This window comes from Miscanthus floridulus, chromosome 19, assembly GCF_019320115.1.
Source record: "Miscanthus floridulus cultivar M001 chromosome 19, ASM1932011v1, whole genome shotgun sequence".
NCBI classification, from domain to species: domain Eukaryota; kingdom Viridiplantae; phylum Streptophyta; class Magnoliopsida; order Poales; family Poaceae; genus Miscanthus; species Miscanthus floridulus.
The window spans coordinates 34,458,153-34,479,597 of NC_089598.1; the positions used below are offsets into that span (position 1 = coordinate 34,458,153).

Here is a 21,445-nt window from a genome sequence, read left to right on the forward strand (position 1 = left end):
GCATAGAAATAGGAAAAACGTGAAATATTCTAGGAAGTTATTTGCAGACAAAAACTGCACAATGTTGTGAAAACTGAAAACACAATTAGTAGGGCAGACAAGTAAAATTTACAATAACAGAGCACCTTAAATATAAACCACTGAACCAACAACCCATTGATCAAAGAGTGGCGAACACATAGCACCAGAAGACAACCTTGCTCGACCACATGAAAGGAAAAAGGGTTACTGGAGGTAAGCACATGGTCTTACCAAGGTGTGATGACTGTGGTGGGTGATGACCGGTGGGTGAGGTGCTGGTGATGTAGAGGAACTTAGGCTACGCCGGCCTGAGCTCTTAGATGCAGGGAGTTCCGCCAGCATGCGCTCCTTACACACAAGACGCAGGGAGTTACCGCGTGTACAATCGACCTTTATCCCTCTCCTGTCTCTGCCGCCAGCATGCTTAGCGCACACAAGGCCATGGCTGATTGCTGGCAGCTGCGGTGGTGTGACCGGAGGTGGTGCCTTGAATGGCTTAAACAACCTGACATGGAAGACATTGTGTAGCTGTGCTCCAGCCGGTAGTTCAATGCGATAGGCCAACTCCCCGATCTTTTCCAGGACCTTGAAAGGACCATAGAAGCAAGGCCCAAGCTTGTTGCGCCCTTTGTTGTCCATGGAGGCCAAAGGACGGTGTAACTGGCGCAACCAAACCAAGTCGCCTACCTGAAAGTCCACTTCACGGCGCCTCTTGTCATACTGAGATTTGTGATACTGTTGGGCTTGCTCTAGGCACTCTCTAATCTCCACCAGAAACTCATCTCGGACCTGTAGCTGCTGAGAGACGGCTAATCGTGTTTCTCCCGGCTCATAAGCTATCAGTGATGGTGGGTCGCGCCTAGGGATGAAAACGGACAGAAAAAATCCCGTCCTGACCTGTCCCATTTTCTACTTTTGTCCCACCCGTTTCCGTATTTGTGGATCATGTTTCCATATTTACGGAAATGGGAGAGGGATTTTTCCGTCAGTTTCCACAGGACCTGTTTTCATCCGGAATTGACATGTATTTATTCTGTTTTTCATCACGTTTTCAATCTATGTGAGATATGTCTAAAAATTGCTATGTTCATAAATCTACTAATCACCAGCATGTTAACATGTTAACACATGGTATGCTAGTGAATATTGGACCTATAACTTCGTATGTGTATATTATTTTGTGACTTTGTTCATGTATACTCGAGAATATTTGATCATGTTATTCTAACTTAATTTTCTAGCTCTCCATCCGTATTTGTCTGTTTCCGTATCTCCGTATATCCCCATCCGTTTTCACTTCTGTTTTTCCCCGAATCCGATCCCATTTCCGCTAAAAATATAGAAACGGAAACGGGAGCCAAGTTTTTCCACCCGTTTTCATCCCTAGTCGTGCCCATAGACGTAACTCTGAATGGAGTGGTGCCCAGCACCGCTTGAAATGAAGAGTTGTAACAAAACTCAACCCATGGAAGCCACTGGAGCTAGTTTCGAGGACGATAACCCGTCAGGTAGCAAAGATACATGGCAATGATCTTATTCGTAGACTTTGATTGACCATTCGTTTGCGGGTGGAACATAGAAGACATGTTGAGTTGCACTCCTGACAACTTGAACAGCTCCCTCCAGAAATTGCTTGTGAAAACAGGGTCCCGATCACTTACTATAGAGCTTGGGATGCCATGAAGTCGTATGATGTCGGCGAAGAAAACTCTTGCAACTGATGTAGCAGTGTATGGATACCCAATGCGATGAAGTGGGCTGATTTGGAGAACAGCAGTTTAACAACTGTTAAGGATCACAGATTTGCCATTCACCCTTGGCAATCCCTCAAATCCATTGCAATGTCTACCCAGACTTAAGTTGGTGTTAGACAACTAGAGAACCACAATTGGGAATTGGAGAATTGGTTTTCAGATGGCAGCGTCAAAACTGGCTGCTTGTAGTTCTATTTAAAGAAGACAGCAGTACTTGATCAGCCCTAAGAGACTCAACCACTAAAGCAACAAAGATAGCCAAAGCACACACTTGCACATGGGTTTACACTCTAAATTCTCCCCCTAAACCTTGTGCTAGATCTTTGAATTGGTTTGGACCAGCCCAATCCTTCCTCTCATCTCCTAGAACTTTGCTTGCCCAAGTGACTTGGTGAAAATGTCAGCGAGCAGATCAGTGGTGTTGATGTGGTTGGCCTTCACACTCCTATCTCCCAAGCAACTTTCTAATGAAGTGATACCAGATCCTAATGTGCTTGCTCCTCTCATGGAAGACAGGACTCTTCGCTAGGGCCAGAGCGGACTTGCTGTCCACCCTGAGCTCAACTGCTTTGACCTCCCTGCCGAGAAGCTCCCCCAACAGCTGAGACAACCAAAGGGATTGAGTTGCGGTGGAGGTGGTGGCGATGTACTCTGCTTCACAGCTTGATAGAGCCACCACACGCTGCTTGAGCGATTGCCAGCTGACGAGACACTTGCCGAGGAAGAACATGGTGCCGCTCGTGCTCTTGCTTGTGTCAATGTCACCGGCGAGGTCGCTATCGCAGTAGCTGACGATGTGCGCCGCGCCGGGGTTCCTTGCATAGTGCAGGCCATAGTCGAGGGTGCCCGTCACATAGCACATAACTCACTTGACATGTAGGTGCTCCACCGTGGGCCGTTCCATGAATCGGCTCACGTACTCGACGGTGAACGCCAAGTCTGGCCCTGTATGCACTAGGTAGGAGAGATTGCCGATGATGCGTCGGTATAGCGTCGCGTCGACCTCCTCCGCCGTGCTGTGAGCTAGATTGCAGCCACACAACTCAACGATGCGCTTAGCGTAGTGCAATTAACGAAGGGTGATGCCGGAGTTGTCTTGGCACACCTCGATGCCGAGATAGAAACAGAGGATGCTAGGGTCGCTCATGGCAAAGGTTGACTTCATTTGCGCCTTGAACGCGTCCACTTCTCCTTCCTCCACAACTGTGATGACGAGGTCGTCGACCTTGATGTCGACGAGCAGGACAGAGCGTCCTCTGCCCTGCCGGTACACAGCGTCCTCATGTGCGCTTTGCTGGAAGCCCATCTCCCGGGACCTGGCGTAAGCCGTAGAGGGCCTTGCACATGCGCAGGACCTTCCCATCTTGGCCGGCGATGACAAAGCCAGGAGGCTGACGAACGTAGACTTCCTCCTTCAAGTCACCGTTGAGGAAGGCGGACTAGACGTCTATGTGATGGACACGCCAACCCTCTTGTGCCGCCAGCGCAAGGAGGACACGGACGGACTCCTTGCGCGCGACGGGCGCGAAAGCGTTGTAGTAGTCGATCCCCTCCTGCTAAACGAACCCACACGCCATCAGCCTCGCCTTGTGCTTGATCACCTCCCATGCCTCGTTCTTCTTGATCCACCCATTTCAGGGTGATTGGACGAAGGCCGTCGGGCGGATCAACGAGCTCCAAGGTTCGGTTCTACTCGACAGCCTTCATCTCCTACTAACATTGCAGCACGCCAGGCCACATCCTCTTCTACTTCAGCATAGGGAACTGGCTACCCAACATGCGTTAGGTGGAGCTCGATGTCGAGGTTGCGTTGCACGACCGCTGACATCGAATGATCACCGAAGGATGTCGGCCATGGTGCGATAGCGTATCGGGGTGCCGTGGTGCGTGGCATCAAGGTGGTCTTCGTCGTCCTCCAGTGGTGTGACAAACGTGGGCGCCTGCTGTTCACCGGAGGGAGGCGTCACAACCGGCATAGCGGATGAAATGGAAACTAGCATCATCGACGGCGCAGCAGCCGGCCTAGGCACACCCGCTGGGCGCTAGTACCTCCTGGCCTAGGAACGGTGATCACAGCGGAGCCGGTGGCGTCGCCGATGTCAGGGGAGGTGAGCGAGATGCCGGCACAGACTCACTTGCTCCCCCGGCTCCTCCGAACTGGTTGTAGTCGACGACAAAGTCACTTACCATCGCCTCCGCACCACGACTGCTTCCTTTGGACCAGTCTTGGCCACGTCCTTCGTCGAAGATGACGTCACGCGCCACGCGCACGTGCTGGGTCACCGGGTCGAGGACGCGATACGCCTTGGAGCCCTGACGACCAGAGTGCGCCTGTGCCAAGCCTCGTAGGGGGTCTTGCCCTCCAAACTCTTGGTCGACGATCCGTTGAGTAGATGAACAGCAATCATCACTTCTTCGCCCTAATACGTCATTGGCATGCCTTTCTGCTTCAGCAGCACACGCGCACGGTCGCCAACCGCCACCACGGTCTGGTTCTGGCGCTCAACCACGTCGTTCTGCTGCGGCAAGTAGGCAGCATCGTAGTGCCGCTAGATATCTCCGTCCTCTTTCTCTGCCGCCGCATGGACTTGCTTGATGGCGTCCGCAGCTAGTCTTCTTGTTGGAAGGAGGAACGCGCACCTGAAGCAGGACACGTCATCCACTAGAAGCAGGGAATAGCACCGGCCGCCAGGAGTCGCCAGTGTGACGGGGCCACATAGGTCGCCGAGTACGAGCTCGAGCTGCTCCTGGGCGCGGTACAAGGCCTGACGCGGGAATGGGTGCCTCTGCTTGGTGACCAGGTCGCCGAGTACGAGCTCGAGATGCTCCTGCGCGTGGTACAAGGCCTGACGCGGGAATGGGTGCCTCCTCTGCTTGGTGACCACGCGCCATCTTCTCGCGTCCCAGCTTCCGCAAGGCCTCAAAGTGGAGCTACCCAAATCGCTCATGCCAGCGCCAAGCTTCATCGTCACCACGAGCGGCGAGGCGGCCACCTCTAGGTGCAGCACGTAGAGATGGTTGAGGCCATGGCTAACGTTGGCGAGGAGGCGACCATGGTGGTCCCAAATCTGAAGTATTCCCCGGTCGATCTCCACCCACGAGCCGCCTTCGTCAAGCGGGTCAAGGCTGATGGAGTTGCGGAGCGCCAGGATGTAGTAGATGTCGTGGAGCACCCTGTGCTCGCCGATCTTGGCCTTGAATAGGATGGAGCCGACGCTGCATGTCTCCACCGAGGACGAATCCACGAACTTGACAAAGCCTCGAACGTTGCGGTCTAGGATGGAGAATAGCTCCCGGCGCCCAGTCATGTGTTTGGCACCGCTATCAAGGTACCACCCATCAAGCTTGTCGCCCAGACGGTCACCGGCGTCGAACGAGGATGGGGAAATGTTGAAGCTTTCCCCTTTCCTCTGCCTTCTTCAATCTCCAGCTTGAGACAGCCATGGGCCAAAAACAGGGCAAGCTCTTGTTCCTCTGCTTGGGCCATGTGGGCCACTCAGTTGCGCTCACGCTTGGGCTGCTGACAGAGTTCAGGCAAGTGTCGTCATGGTTCGCTTTGCGTTCGGCACCGCCGCTTGCCTTACCACTGCGGCCGCTACCAGCCTTATCCCTCATCTGCGGACGCCAGCAACGCTCCTTGGGCGCACTCGTGCCCTCCCCTTCTTCTGGCGGGCTAGCCACTGCTCCTCGGTTCACCTATGGCGACTGACTCAATGGGAGGCGCCTCCTCACGGTCATCCACTGCCTTGAGCTTGCCCTCACCTCTCCTCAATGGAGAGAATCTTGAAATTCAGGAACATCTCCATCGCTAGACGATCTGGGTATACTTCTTCGGGACGACACGCAGGTACTTCTCAACATAGCACATGAAACAATCAAACCAATTCAGTACTCAATCCATAGGCGCAAAGACCATACACAAATTCATCATGCACTTGCTTTAACCTTGACGAGAATCCGACGCCCCACCCTCGGCACCGGCACTTCCCAAACCTTTTTCTTTCACTTGCTTTTCCCATTGTTTCCCTACCTTTTCCTATTTTCTTTAGCCGGCACCATGTCGTTTACTTATTACTAATCGAGGACTCGATGGGAGGCGCCTCCTCACGGTCATCCACCACCTTGAGCTTGCCCATCACCTCCTCAATGGAGAGGATCTTGAAATCCAAGAGCGTCTCCATCGCTAGAGCGATCTGGGTATACATCCGATGTCGCCTTCACCGTGCCGAACCAACTACTGCATCAGGCCTGAGAGGCGGAGGACGAAGTCATCGACATCCTCGCCGGGGCAGAACGCGAGACGATCCCAATCCTGGTGAAGATTCTGTAGAGTAGCCTTGCGAACGTGATCGAAGCCAATGCACGTCGCGGAAATGGAGTCCTAGGCGTGCTTGCAGTGGGTTTGTCCGCGAGGGTAGCCCCCATCTTCGGTGGAACAGCGATGAGGAGAGCCTCGAGCGCCCATCGATCGACGTGGAAGTCGGCGTCCCCGTACTTGACAGCATCTCAGAGCTGCCAGGCCTGCATCTTCACCTTCATCACCAGGCTCCACTTGTTGTATTTCGTCTTGGTGAGCATCGGCTATGGCATGCTCCCCCGGACTCCTTGATCACCTGGTGGACGATGGGCGACCCGCACCTGCCATGACGGCCACGACGCCGCTTTGGTGACGACGAGACGTGGCAGCGCCTATAAGGGCTCCGCGATATGTTGGTCCGTCCCCATTGTCGTCGTCGTCCTCGATGCGCAGAGCAGCAACAGCGGCCGCTGCAGCCTCAGTCGCAGCCATCGCCTCCCAACACTGTCATCTCCTCTGCCACTCTGATGCGTGCCTCACGCTCGCCAGCCGTGACAGCAGACCTGCGCTAGCTTGACGAGAAGGATAACCACAATTGGAGAATTCGAGAATTACTTTTTCCGATGGCAGCATTGAGACTGGCTGCTTGTAGTTCTATTTAGAAAGTTACAGCTCAAAAGCAAAGCTCAACAACTGAATGAAGTGCTAAAAAATAACTTGGTTGCGATCAGCCGTAACAGACTCAACCACTAAAGCAACTAAAGATAGCCAAAGCACACACTTGCACATAGGTTTACACTCAGTTGGAACCTCCAGGCTCTGTAGCAAACCCGCTCAACGCAGCTGTTCTATCTTTCTCTGTTGGGCATGTAGAGCAAGCACTGACATGATCGCAGACTAAGGTTGTGTCTTGTGGAATACAAAAATCAGAGCGAACTCTATGTCGCGTCTTCTGGAACCCTTCATGACCAACCTCATGGGCAGCAGCAACTGCTGCTTGTGCCTAGGAAGATGTCTCGGGCACAAACACCTTTCCGTCCTTGAGCAGTAGGCCATCAGCCATACTCCAGCTGTCCAGACCTTTGTTCCTGACCACGTCCAGTGTGCTGTCCTCTTGGAGAGCAACTCTGATTTCTTCAAACACTACGTCTTGGAGTAGAGATAGCTTGGCATGCTGACAGTTCTTCCATGTCACGGCACGGCAGCGCATCCAGGCTTATACTCAACGGTGAAATCAAAACCCATCAGCTTACTTGCATTGATGTTGTGGAATGGTGGACAGCCTCTAATCTAGGAGTAATTTCAAACTCCAGTGATCGGTTTTGACAACAAATGGTTGTCCCCAAAGGTAAGGGCTGTTACGAATAAAGGGAGACTGAACTGGATTGTCACTATTGAGGCCCAAAGGGGGGCAATATATAATGTACATGAGAGACACAAGACGTAACTAATTACACTAATAACCTTAACACCCCCTCTCAAATGCAACGTGAATGCAATGTCGTTGCATTTGGAGAGTTGACACTATGAACTAGACTTGAAAAATACAACAACAACAACAACAAAGCCTTTAAGTCCCAAACAAGTTGGGGTAGGCTAGAGTTGAAACCCAGCAGAAGTAATCAAGGTTCAGGCACGTAAATAGCTGTTTTCCAAGCACTCCTATCTAAGGCTAAGTCTTTGGGTATATTCCATCCTTTCAAGTCTCCTTTGATTGCCTCTACCCAAGTCAACTTCAGTCTTCCTCTGCCTCTCTTCATGTTACTATCCTGGCTTAGGATTCCACTACGCACCGGTGCCTCTGGAGGTCTCCGTTGGACATGTCCAAACCATCTCAACCGGTGTTGGACAAGCTTTTCTTCAATTGGTGCTACCCCTAATCTATCACGTATATCATCGTTCCGAACTCGATCCCTTCTTGTATGACCGCAAATCCAACGCAACATACGCATTTCCGTGACACTTATCTGTTAAACGTGTCGTCTTTTCGTAGGCAAACATTCTGCACCATACAACATAGCAGGTCTAATCGCCGTCCTATAAAACTTGCCTTTTAGCTTCTGTGGTACCCTTTTATCTATGAACTAGACTTGAAAAATAAAAGACGCGAATTTCTAGAGTCCCAAATATCCAAATTTCTTGTCAATGGTGCCACGATGATTCCAAAATCTCTGATAAATCTGTGGTAATACCCGGCAAGACTGAGAAACCCCCGTACATCCCTCACTGTCTTCGGCAATGGCCAGGAGGGGACTGCTCTGATCTTATCAGTGTCGATGGCTACACCTGCTGCACTGATGGCAGGTCACACCAAAGGAGCATTGGGACTTCTTAAGGAAGAGCTGATGATCCTGAAGTTGCTGCAGGACCAAACGGACATGGCAAAGATGTTCCTAACCATGATTGGCTGTAGATGAGGATGTCATCAAAGAAAACTAGCACAAACCTGCGAAGAAAAGGTTTAAGCACTGAGTTCATTAGCGCTTGGAATGCCGCCAGTGCGTTGGTGAGGCCAAAAGGCATGACAAGGAACTCAAATAAGCCTTGGTGAGTTCGGAATGCTATCTTGGAAATATCATCCTCACTCGTAAGTATTTGATGGTATCCTGATCGTAGATCCAACTTAGTGGAATATTCGGCACATTTGAGTTCATCAAGTAGTTCCTGCACCACTGGGATCGGGAACTTGCCCTTCACCGAGACAGTGTTAAGGGCATGATAGTCGATGCACATCCGTCTTGATCTGTCCTGCTTCTTGACCAGCAGTGCTGGAGATGAAAACACCGACGTGCTCGGTCTGATGACCCCATGGCGCAGCAGCTCCGCACATTGGTGCTCCAACTCATCCTTCTAGGTGTGAGCATACCGATAGGGCCGTACAGCGACTGCCTTAGCTCCGGCATGAAGTCTGATGCGATGACTGATATCCCAGCGAGGCGGCAGCCCTGTAGGCTCCCTGAAAATCCCCTGATACTCCTCCAGGAGCAGATCCATGTGGCGATCAGCAGTAAGTGCCAGATTGTGGAGTTGTGCCCCGGCTGCATGGTCCAGGCCTGTCCACAGGATGCGCCAGTCCCCACGCAAAAGCACGTCGTCTGCTCGGCAAAGTCCCACAAAGTCAGTCCAAGTGTGCTGATGAATTGCACACCCAGGATGATGTTGTGACCACCCAATGGCATGGCATAGCAGTCCACCATGAAGTCCTCAGTGTTAGTCGCTGAATTCTCACTCTTGGTAGTAGGAGAATTCTTACTCTCATCGAGAGAGGATGACACTAGGAGTTGGGGCAATTTTCTTGTCTATTCTTACTCTCATCGAGAGAGGATGACACAAGGAGAGGATGACACTAGGAGTTAGGGCAATTTTCTTGTCTATTCTTACTCTCATCGAGAGAGGATGACACTAGGAATTGGGGCAATTTTCTTGTCTATTTCTCACACAAGCTCACACAAATGCCATACCAACCTAATGGGTTGGGGTTATATATTTATAGGCTGCTAGCCAGCCAAGCATATGCCAAGATGCTAGTCTAAGATGCTAATATGCTGTCCTAGCTAAGATGCTGTCCTCTAGTCTAAGATGCTGTCCTCTAAGATGCTGTCCTCTAGTCTAAGATGCTGTCCTTAAAAACAGAAAAACAGCCACAAGGACCATGTGAGCAGCACAACCCCACAAAGACCAGCCACACATGAGACTTATCCATCATTCTCCCCCTAAGTCTTGTGCGTCGTCTTGTGGGAGAGTTGAACCATCCCGGTCCTGGAGCAGAGCTCAAGGAACTTGATCCTCCCAAGGGGCTTGGTGAGCAGGTCCGCAAGCTGGTCCTTGGTGTTGATGTAGCTCGCCTTGATGCTCCCTTCCTCCAAACAGCCTCGGATGAAGTGGTACCTCACCCGGATGTGCTTGCTGCGTTCGTGGAACATGGGGTTCTTTGCCAGGGCCAGAGCGGACTTGCTGTCCACCCTAAGCTCCACCGCTCTAGTGTCTCTGCCGAGGAGATCACCAAGCAGTCGAGCGAGCCAGAGCGCCTGAGTCGAAGCGGTGGAAGCCGCTATGTACTCGGCCTCGCAGCTGGACAGGGCCACCACCTGCTGTTTGGCCGACTGCCAGCTAACAAGGCACTTGCCGAGGAAGAAGAGGATCCCGCACGTGCTCTTGCTGGTGTCGATGTCGCCGGCGTGGTCGCTGTCGCTGTACCCGACGAAGTGTGCCGCCCCAGGGCACCTCGGGTAGTAGAGGCCGTGGTCGAGAGTCCCCGCAACGTAGCGGATGATCCTCTTCACAGCCTGCTGGTGCTCCGTCGTCGGTCGCTGCATGAACCGACTAACGTAGCCGACGGAGAATGCCAAGTCCGGCCGTGTGTGGGCGAGGTAGCGAAGGCTCCCCACAAGACGTCGGTACTGCGTAGCGTCCACCTCCTCCGTCGTGCTGTCGCGGCTCAGCTTCAGCCTCTCCTCCATCGGAGTGAGAGCTGGGTTGCAGTCGGTGAGCCCAGCTAGCTCAACGACGCGCTTGGCGTAGGCGGTCTGTCGAAGCGTGATCCCAGAGTCATCCTGGTGCACCTCGATTCCCAGGTAGAAGGAGAGAGGCCCCAGGTCACTCATCTGGAAGGTGGCCTTCATCTCTTCCTTGAATGCCGCCACCTCCGCATCCTTGGTGCCGGTGATCACCAAGTCGTCGACGTAGACACCCACCAGCAGGGCATTACCTCCATTGCCCCGTCGGTAGATGGCCGCCTCGTGCGGGCTTTGCTCAAAGCCCATCCCCTTTAGCGTGGAATCCAGCTTGGCATTCCACGCCCTCGGTGCCTACCGCAAGCCATAGAGGGCCTTGCGCAGGCGGAGCACCTTGCCCTCCTTGCCGGGGATCGCAAATCCCGGCGGCTGGTGCACGTAGACCTCCTCCTTCAAGTCGCCGTTAAGGAACGCCGACTTGACGTCCATGTGATGAACACGCCAGCCCTCCTGGGCAGCTAGCGCAAGGAGGAGTCGCACGGACTCCATCCGTGCCACGGGAGTAAAGGCGTCATCGAAGTCGACCCCCTCCTGCTGCACGAAACCTCGTGCCACCAAGCGAGCCTTGTGCTTGACGATGGCACTGGCTTCATCCCTCTTCAGCTTGTACACCCACTTAAGGGTGATCGCGCGATGACCACGAGGAAGGTCAGCAAGCTCCCAGGTGCAATTCTTCTCAACCGTATCCATCTCCAACTGCATCGCGGCGCGCCATGCCGCGTGTCTCTCGGCCTCTGCAAACGACCGAGGCTCGCCGTCGTCGCACGCAAGGTGCAACTGCGCCTCCAGGTCGTGAGGCACCGGTCCCGGCACCGGCTGGTCGCCGAGAAGGTTCTCCATCGTACGGTACCGCAACGGCTCGCCGTCGTGGTATGCGTCGACGCGCTCCTCGTCGTGAGAGCGGAGTAGCGAGCTCAACCGGGCCGTGCTCGACACGAGCTGGTGGTGGAGTAGACGTGCCCGGAGTGGTGCCTGTCGGTGCTGGAGTGCGTGGCGTTGCCGGCTGTGGTGGAGCCGGCGAAGAGCTCATCGCAGCCGAGGTCCTGGCTGGAGAGCGTGGTGCTGTCGGAGTAGCAGGTGCCGGGGTCGGTGGAGGCTCGGAGACTGGGGTAGACGCGCTCGCCGAAGAACTGCCTACTCCCCCAGCTCCCTCGAAGTGGACGTACTCGACAGTGAAGTCGTCGTACGTCGGAGCCGAGCCGTCGTTCACTGCCTTGTCCCACGCCCATCCTCGCCCTTCGTCGAACACAACGTCGCGCGCCGTGCGCACACGCTGTGTCTTCGGGTCGAGGATGCAGTAGGCCTTCGAGCCCTCCGCGTAGCCGATGAACACTCCCGGAGTGCTCCTGTCGTCGAGCTTGCTGATGTGGCCAAGCTCCTTGGCGAATGCGAGGCAGCCGAAGACCCGCAAGTGGGAGACCGCCGGCTTGCGCCCATGCCAAGCCTCGTACGGCGTCCTGCCGTCGAGCGCCTTGGTAGGCGAGCGGTTGAGGATGTAGACGGCCGTCACCACCGCCTCTCCCCAGAAGATAGCCGGCATCCCCCTCTGCTTGAGGAGGGCCCGAGCCATCCCCACAACCGTCTGGTTGCGCCGCTCGACGACGCCGTTCTGCTGCGGGCTGTACGGCGCGGAGTAGTGGCGCTGAATGCCCTCGTCAGCGCAGTACGACACGAATTCAGCCGCCGTGAATTCGCCGCCATTGTCGGTGCGCAGCACGCGCAGCTTGCGGCCGCACTCCGCCTCCGCAGCAGCCTGCGCGCGCCTGATGGCGTCCGCAGCCTCTCTCTTGCTGCCGAGGACCATCACCCACATGTAGCGGGAGAGGTCGTCGACGAGCAGCAGGAAGTAGCGTCGTCCTCCCGGTGTGGCCGGTGTCACCGGGCCACACAAGTCCCCGTGCACAAGCTCGAGCCTCTCCTTGGCTCGAAAGCTCGCCCGCTGGGGAAAGGGGAGTCGCCTCTGCTTCGTCAACACGCAGACGTCGCAGAGCTGCTCCACATGGTCGAGGCACGGCAGGCCTCGCACCATCTCCGTGGCACTGAGCCGCTTCAGGGCCTCAAAGTGAAGGTGCCCGAAACGCTCGTGCCGCTGCCACACCTCGTCGTCCCGACGAGCAGCGAGACAGAGGGGTTGTGCCACCTGCACGTTAAGGACGTAGAGTCGATTTGCGCTTCTGGATACCTTGGCAAGAAGACGACGACGACGATCCCAAATCCTTATGACTCCGTCCTCAACCACCACGCGCGAACCGTTCTCATCCAGCTGTCCCAAGCTGATGATGGAGTTCCTCAACGCGGGGATGTAGTAGACTCCGGTGAGCAGCCTGTGCTCACCAGACACGGTGGTGAAGATGACGGAGCCGACGCCCTTGATCTCCACGCCGGAGGCATCCCCAAACTTGACGGAGCCTCGGACGCTAGAGTCAAGCTCGGTGAAGAACTCCCGTCGACCGGTCATGTGATGGGTGGCGCCGGTGTCGAGGCACCACCCGTCAGTCTTGTCGTTGCCGGAGCTGTCGCCGAGGAGGGCGTGTGCTTTTGGCTCGTCGAGGTGGAGAGCCGCTGCGGCCGGTGCCGCTGGAGGTAGCTCGATGCTGGCATGTGCCATGAACAGAGCCGGCTCCTCCTCCGCCTGTGCGACGTGGGCCTGGCCGCGTCGTGGCTGTCGACAGTCCTTGGCCCAATGGCCAAGCTGGCCGCAGTTGCGGCAGGTGTCGTCTCGTGCCGGCTTGTGCCTGCCGGCGGCGCCGCCCTGGGCGCCTCCGCGGGCATCACCCTCGGCACGTCCTCGCGCCCCGGCCTGGGCGTCTCTGCGCGCCTTGCCACGCTTGCGGCCGCCTGTTGCGGAAGAAGGCTCCCCCTTCCTCCGGTCACCCTGGCTGGCAAGCCACTGCTCCCGAGTGAGAAGGAGCTTCCCGCCAGTGGTGATGGGCCCCGAGAGGGACTGTGGCTCATCACTGTTGACGACCTTGAGGCGACCTATCGCCTCCTCGATCGACATCGTGGAGAGATCCAGCAGCGACTCGATCGAGCGAGCCATCTGCTTGTACTTCTCGGGGACGCAGCGAAAGAGCTTTTCGACAGCTCTCTCCTCGCCGTAGGTGTCGTCGCCGAACTGCACCATCTTCTGCAACAGAGTGCTGAGACGGAGAGCAAAGTCATCAACGTCCTCACCTGGCTTGAAGGCCAGGTTCTCCCACTCCTTGCGAAGTGCCTGCAGTGTGGACTTGCGGGCGCGGTCGCTGCCGATGTGTGCCGTAGCGATGGCATCCCAAGCCTCCTTGGCAGTCCGCTTGCTGGTAAGCGAGAACTGCATCTCGGGCGGGACTGCAGCGATGAGAGCATCCAGCGCCCGTCGATCTAGGTCGTAGTCGACGTCGCCGTACCGGACTGCCTCCCACATGTGCCGCACCTGGAGCTTTACCCTCATCACCGCAGCCCACTCGACGTAGTTGGTCTTGGTGAGGGTGGGCCACCCACCGCTGGGACCGACGTCCCTGACAACAGCCTGGAGCCCGTGGTAACCACGGTACCGATCCGGGGAGAGAGAGCCACGCTGCCTGTGAAGGCCGCGCTCTCCATCGACCCGTCGGTACCGATCCGGGGAGAGAGAGCCACGCTGCCTGTGAAAGCCGCGCTCTCCATCGACCCGTCCGCCACCGTTGCCGTGCGCGCCTCCTCCAGGAGCGTCGCCGCCGTGCACGCCTCCTCCAGGAGCGTCGCCGCCGTGCCCGCCTCCTCCAGGAGCGCCGCCGCCGTGCGCGCCTCCTCCAGGAACGTCGCCGCCGTGCGCGCCTCCTCCAGGAGCGTCGCCGCCGTGCACGCCTCCTCCAGGAGTCACCGCCGTGAGCGCCACCTCCAGGAAAGCCGCCGGCGCGTCTGCGCCTGTCTGGGCTGCCGTCGCGCTCGTGCGCGTGCGCGGCTGCCCCAGGGGCGCCACCGCCGTGCGCGCCTCCTCCAGGAGCGCCGCCAGCGCGTCCGCGCCTGTCTGGGCTGCCGCCACGCTCGTGGGCGTGCGCGGCTGCCCACTGCGCCGCCCGCGCTCGCGGTGCCTCCCTCTCTAGCAGCTCAAGGTCCGCGTCGGCGGTGTCGTCAGCGGAAATGGAGCTGCCGATGCTGCCGCGCAGAGCCTCGACCTCCGCTGCCGCCGCACGCGCTGCATTCGCCGCCGCTGCCGCTTCCGCCTCCGCTCTGGCTGCTGCCAGCTCCGCCGCTGCCAACCTCGACGCCCTTGCCGCCGCCGCAGCGGTCTCTGCCGCCGCTCGCTCGCGTTCCTCTGCTGCGGCAAGTTCGGCCTCCTGCCGACGCCGCGTGCTCGAGGCGACCGAGCGCTGAGACTGCCCTGCGGACATGACGCGCTACCGGGGGGCTGCTGCGTGGGGAGAGGGCTGCTTCAGACGAGCTGGGAGATGAGTGAACAGGAGCGGCCGGAGCTGCTGCTACTCTCAGCTAGGGCTGTTCCGAGGCTGGGCAAGGGGATGAGCAGGAGATGCTCAGGCTACAGGATACTACGGCTCTGATACCACTTGTTAGTCGCTGAATTCTCACTCTTGGTAGTAGGAGAATTCTTACTCTCATCGAGAGAGGATGACACTAGGAGTTGGGGCAATTTTCTTGTCTATTTCTCACACAAGCTCACAAATGCCATACCAACCTGAGGGGTTGGGGTTACATATTTATAGGCTGCTAGCCAGCCAAGCATATGCCAAGATGCTAGTCTAAGATGCTAGTCTACGATGCTAATATGCTGTCCTAGCTAAGATGCTGTCCTCTAGTCTAAGATGCTGTCCTCTAGTCTAAGATGCTATCCTAAAAACAGAAAAACAGCCACAAGGACCATGTGAGTAACAACAGCCCCACAAAGACCAGCCACACATGACTTATCCATCACTCCCGAGTGAGAAGGAGCTTCCCGCCAGTGGTGATGAGCCCCGAGAGAGATTGTGGCTCATCGCTGTCGACGACCTTGAGGCGACCTATCGCCTCCTCGATCGACATCGTGGAGAGATCCAGCAGGGACTCGATCGAGCGAGCCATCTGCCTGTACTTCTCGGGGACGCAGTGAAAGAGCTTTTCGACAGCTCTCTCCTCGACGTAGGAGTCATCGCCGAACTGCACCATCTTCTGCAACAGAGTGTTGAGACGGAGAGCAAAGTCATCAACATCCTCACCTGGCTTGAAGGCCAGGTTCTCCCACTCCTTGCGAAGTGCCTGCAGTGTGGACTTGCGGGCGCGGTCGCTGCCGATGCGTGCCGCAGCGATGGCGTCCCAAGCCTCCTTGGCAGTCCGCTTGTTGGTAAGCGAGAACTGCATCTCGGGCGGGACTGCAGCGATGAGGGCATCCAGCGCCCGTCGATCTAGGTCGTAGTCGACGTCGCCGTATCGGACTGCCTCCCACATGTGCCGCACCTGGAGCTTTACCCTCATCACCGCAGCCCACTCGACGTAGTTGGTCTTGGTGAGGGTAGGCCACCCACCGCCGGGACCGACGTCCCTGACAACAGCATGGAGCCCGTGGTAACCACGGTACCGATCCGGGGAGAGAGAGCCACGCTGCCTGTGAAGGCCGCGCTCTCCATCGACCCGTCGGTACCAATCCGGGGAGAGAGAGCCACGCTGCCTGTGAAGGCCGCGCTCTCCATCGACCCATCCGCCACCGTTGCCGTGCGCGCCTCCTCCAGGAGCACCACCGCCGTGCGCGCCTCCTCCAGGAGCACCACCGGCGCGTCCGCGCCTGTCTGGGCTGCCGCCGCGCTCATGGGCGTGCGCGGCTGCCCCAGGAGCGCCGCCAGCGCGTCCGCGCCTGTCTGGGCTGCCGCCACGCTCGTGGACGTGCACGGCTGCCCACTGCGCCGCCCGCGCTCGCGATGCCTCCCTCTCTAGCAGCTCGAGGTCCGCGTCGGCGGTGTCGTCAGCGGAAATGGAGCTGCCGATGCTGCCGCGCAGAGCCTCGACCTCCGCCGCTGCCGCACGCGCTGCATTCGCCGCCGCCGCTGCTTCCGCCTCCGCTCTGGCTGCTGCCAGCTCCGCCGCTGCCAGCCTTGACGCCCTTGCCGCCGCCGCAGCGGTCTCTGCCGCCGCTCGCTCGCGTTCCTCTGCCGCGGCAAGTTCGGCCTCCTGCCGACGCCGCGTGCTCGAGGCGACCGAGCGCTGAGACTGCCCTGCGGACATGACGCGCTACCGGGGGGCTGCTGCATGGGGAGAGGGCTGCTTCAGACGAGCTGCTACGCGGGGGAGGAGTGAACAGGAGCGGCCGGAGGAGCTGGTGCTGCCAACAGCTGGGGCTGTTGTGGGGCTGGGAGAGAAGATGAGCAAGAGATGCTCAGGCTACAGGATAATACGGCTCTGATACCAGTTGTTAGTCGCTGAATTCTCACTCTTGGTAGTAGGAGAATTCTTACTCTCATCGATAGAGGATGACACTAGGAGTTGAGGCAATTTTCTTGTCTATTTCTCACACAAGCTCACACAAATGCCATACCAACCTGAGGGGTTGGGGTTACATATTTATAGGCTACTAGCCAGCCAAGCATATGCCAAGATGCTAGTCTAACATGCTAATATGCTGTCCTAGCTAAGATGCTGTCCTCTAGTCTAAGATGCTGTCCTCTAAGATGCTGTCCTCTAGTCTAAGATGCTGTCCTAAAAACAGAAAAACAGCCACAAGGACCATGTGAGCAGCACAACCCCACATGAGACTTATCCATCACTCAGAGCCAATGAGCAGCGGCAAATCTGGATATAATCCTGGGCAATTGATGCGATCACCATTGCCCACGGTGATAAACATGACATGTTACTGTCGTATCTTAAGACCGAGGTGTTGTGCCATGCCTTCGTTAATGAAATTGTGCATTGATCTGGAATCTAACAAGGCCTCAAGGCGGATAGAACCAAGAGTGACCCCAATGTGGATGGTTCTGAAACGTGGTGACCTGATGCCTGTGAGTGCATGCAGCAAAATCTCAGGTGTCTCAGGAGTCAACAATGTGTTGTTGTCCACCTCTTCTTCCTCCCCAATGTCTTCTGGTAGGACCTCCAGGACAAACACACACTTGCACTTGTGGCCATAGGTAAACTTCTCATCAGAATTGTAGCAAAGACCATCTGTGCGGCACTGAGCCATCTCAGCCGGTGTTAGCCTCTGCCGTGGAAGTGTTGTTGCGCCACCAGAGAGCCTGCTGGCCGCAGAAGCAGCTTGTGTTGGTCCAGATGTCGGTGGGCTCGACGCTGACGATGAAGAAGGTGCTCGGTACGAACGGCGTGGCGGTCCGGAGTCCGATGGTCTGATCTGCAGCCGTTGTTCATAGGCACAGGCATACATCACGGCGTCGTTCAAGGTTTCTGGGCGGTGCAGACCTACTTCCGTCTTCAGGGATTCTGTAGGCCAACAGTGTACAGTTGTACCAATTGGGATTCTGCCAATTCTGGGTCACAGCAAGACAGCGCCTCGCCGTACTCCTCTACAGAGCCTGTGCAGCCCGGCAACTTGAGCTCACCCAGAGGAGTATCCATCATTGGGTGGCCAAACCGCTGATGCACCATCTGCGCAGCCCCGCTGACGAACTGGCTCCAGGAAGGCATGCCGCCAGATAGCTCAATTCAATAGTACCACAACTGCACAGCCCCGGTCATGTGGAGAGAAGCATACCAAACTCGCTTGTCATCCGGCGTTGTTGCCCTCTGAAGGTGTCGCAGCGGTTCAGCCACGGCAATGGGTCGTCCTTGCCGTCGTACATCGGGAAGTCCAGCTTGGGCCTTGGATAAAAATGATCTTCACCGCTCGGCGGTCTGGTAGTGTTGAAAGAACAAGGCATGGCTCCTAGGACGCCGTCTCCTGAGGAATCCGAGGTGTCCATGGAGGGGTGCTTGCTGGTGTTGGAGTTGGTGCCGTGCTCCAACTGCGAGATGGCGAGGTTGAGGGTGTGGACCTGTTCTGCTCCTTCATGGACATAGGCCTCCAAGGTGCGGATGGTGGAGGAAACTGGCTCCAGGGCGGCAAGCTTGGTGGCGAGGTCGGCGACGTTCAATGTTACTTCAGCGAACTGCTCGCCAGTCTGGTTGGCGAGATCAGCGAGGGCCTTGCCCAGTTCGGCGTTGGTCTTGTGTGACATGGGAACAAAGAACCAGGCAAAACCAGAGCGGAGGTGGATGGAAGGATCGAGTACCAAAGCTAGCTGATACCAGATGTGATGGCTGTGGTGGGTGAGGTACTGGTGATGTAGAGGAACCTAGGCTACGCCGGCCTAAGCTCTTGGCCGCAGGGAGTTCCGCCAGCGATGGCGCTCCGCGTCTGCGAACACGAGACGGGGAGTGAAGTGGAGACAGGAGAGGGAGAAAGATCAATAACTTCCTTAATGAAAAGATGATCTTTACAACCTCCAATATCTAGAGTCCCAAGCTAGATTGACTGCCTAACTAACTATTCCTCAAATAGGAAACTGATACAATCTGCGAGCACCTGGGCACCACAGTATGGGCGTCGTGTGAGCGCCTCCTAGCCACTTTGCGCCACAACGGTTGCCCCGCGGTCTTTGTTGCCGCGCCTACTACACTTGCGCCCGCATATGAAACAAGGAAGATCTAGAGAAGCAGGTAACTCGAGGGGTGGAAGCTGTGAAGACGACTGCCTTATTCTTCCACAAGAAAGACCTGGAGATGCAAGCTCAAGATGATCGCCAGTTGGTTCCTTATGTTGGTTAGTTGTGAGGGTATCAGCTGAAGGCGCCCTGCATGCTTTTGGGCAGGAGCCCAGTAATGAACACTCGGAAGTGTCTTCGGTTGGTTGTTTGGCAGTCACTGCGTTTTTGTCTCTAGTCGCGGGGGTAGTTTTCGTTCATGAGGCTGATCCCTTGGTGATCATTCTCATAGACGTGTTGTTTTGTCCACGGTATCGTTGTCGTTTTCAAACTGCTGAACTCTGTAATTTCGTTACATTTGTAATGAAATCAGGTTTCCACCGTTGTGGAAAAAAAAACATTACACAAGGTGTCATATTTGCATGACAATATAACTAACAAATTTGCAGAGCTAACATTACAGCAAGTGTTGATTCAGAAATTCAAATACACTTCTGTTTTCGTTCCAGGACAAAATGCACAGGCAGCACCTTTGCACTAACATTTTTGTCCACCATAGGCAAAGATCAATCTGGTCCTTGCATCTCTCAAATAGTATATTTTGTCTCAGTAAACATAACATGGATTTTGTGCACCTAGAGGTGTGCTACACAATGTTCTCATAAATTAAAATATTGTGGCATACACACAAATGCAAATGGAGTAGAATACGGAATGCATATGCACTTCATGCTTGCTTTGCTCCATTTTCCTAGAAGAGAAATTTAAGATAAAATCCCCCTAACTATTTAGTTTGTGCAATCATAAAACTAAGCAAAGTTGCTGATTTGAAACCCCAACTACTCAAGCATGAGCAATCAAAGAGGCCAACGGCCGTAAAAATGCAAAAGGTGGACATTGTCTTGTGGCCTAGGTCAAAGTTTGCCGACCACCAGAGCTTGGAGGTATGAGAATTTCATATCTCAAGTCTCTTGGCTGGTTTCTGCGTATGAGATGGGTTTGGGTGCAGAAAACAGAGCCTCATCGTCCTTGGGCTGCTCTCCCATTCCATATGCCTGAGCAAGTGAGAGCCTTCTTCTTAAAGGGCGTACCCAGTGCAGAGAGCTCTCGCTCTGTGCGGGGTCTGGGGAAGGGTGTCAGTGGCAAGCCTTACCCTGAGAGCCTTCTTCTTAGTTGCAGTGAATTCTATAATTGGAGATGGTGCAAATACTCTTTTCTGGACAGATCGGTGGCTCCATGGGCAATGCATTGCAGACCTTGCCCCTCCTTTTCATGGCTATCCCTAAAAGGAGGGTTAAGCGGCGCACTGTCCGGGACGCCCTCACTAACCAGGCTTGGGTTTCGGACATTCAGGGAGTTCTTATAGTTGGTGTGATTGTAGACTACCTTCATTTATGGGATCTACTGATGGATTTTCAGCTGCAGCCGGAGGTTGAGGATAGACACTTATGGAGGCTCTCCTCCAATGGACAATACTCGGCTAAGTTGGCATACGAAGGGCTCTTTTTGGGTTCTACTCTTTTTGGACCGTGTGAAAGGATTTGGAAATCATGGGCACCGCCCAAATGTCGCTTCTTTGTGTGGCTGGTCACGCACAATAAGTGCTGGATGGCTGATCGCCTAGCTCGTCGTGGGCTACCTCATCCGGAGTACTGTCCCCTTTGTGACCAAGACCTTGTCCCCTCAACCTACAGAATTCCTTCCATGCTTGGTGGGAGAAAACTAGCAGCAGCACCGTTGATGGGTTGATGAGGCAAGGAATTAATTCACTCATTATACTCGGAGCTTGGACTATATGGAACCATCACAATGGGTGTGTTTTTGATGGAGCAGCTCCAACTTAGCTAGTGCTTTGATCATAGCTGGCGAGGAGTGCCGCTTGTGGTCTATGGCAGGGGCTCGAGGGCTATCATTCTTGACTGCCCTCCTCCTTGGTAGTTGAGTGTCTAGCTCAGTAGTGGTCGCCTTGTGTAGTTTTGTCACGGGCGCGAATGTAATCCTTGTAGCTGTTGGGGCGTAAAAGTGTGTGTTTGTGGTGTCTGTGGGGTTGCTTGGGCTCTTGCCCTTTTCTCTTCTTAATATAATGAGGCGCAGCTCTCCTGCGTTTTCAAGAAGAAAAATCAAAGAGGCCAACCAATCATAGCCGCACAGAATTTGATCACCGAACCAGATCCCATTCCATTAGATTAGGAAGGAAATGATTACTTCCCCAGTCAAAGGGATTTCCTAAATCATTTGCGTATACACAAGTTATCATTATTTTAAGTGCAATAAGATCAT

General features: G+C 55.4%; 2 protein-coding genes across 3 annotated transcripts in view; both read right to left on the bottom strand.

Annotated features, from left to right (window-relative positions):
* The window catches only part of LOC136528663 (aberrant root formation protein 4-like), a 29,137-nt gene that overhangs the window by 1,707 nt on the left and 5,985 nt on the right, over positions 1-21,445 (bottom strand). The window lies entirely within an intron of this gene.
* On the bottom strand, positions 9-21,445 carry LOC136528664 (uncharacterized). The gene is made up of 2 exons (XM_066521627.1): positions 15,113-21,445; positions 9-9,376 (listed from the first exon to the last, which is right to left on the bottom strand). Exon 1 carries the CDS (start codon positions 16,755-16,757, stop codon positions 15,474-15,476), a length of 1,284 nt encoding a protein of 427 aa, XP_066377724.1. The 5' UTR covers positions 16,758-21,445; the 3' UTR covers positions 9-9,376; positions 15,113-15,473.

Coding starts and splice junctions, on each gene's coding strand:
- LOC136528664 (XM_066521627.1), bottom strand. CDS start 16,757: ATGTCCGCAGGGCAGTCTCAGCGCTCGGTCGCCTCGAGCACGCGGCGT.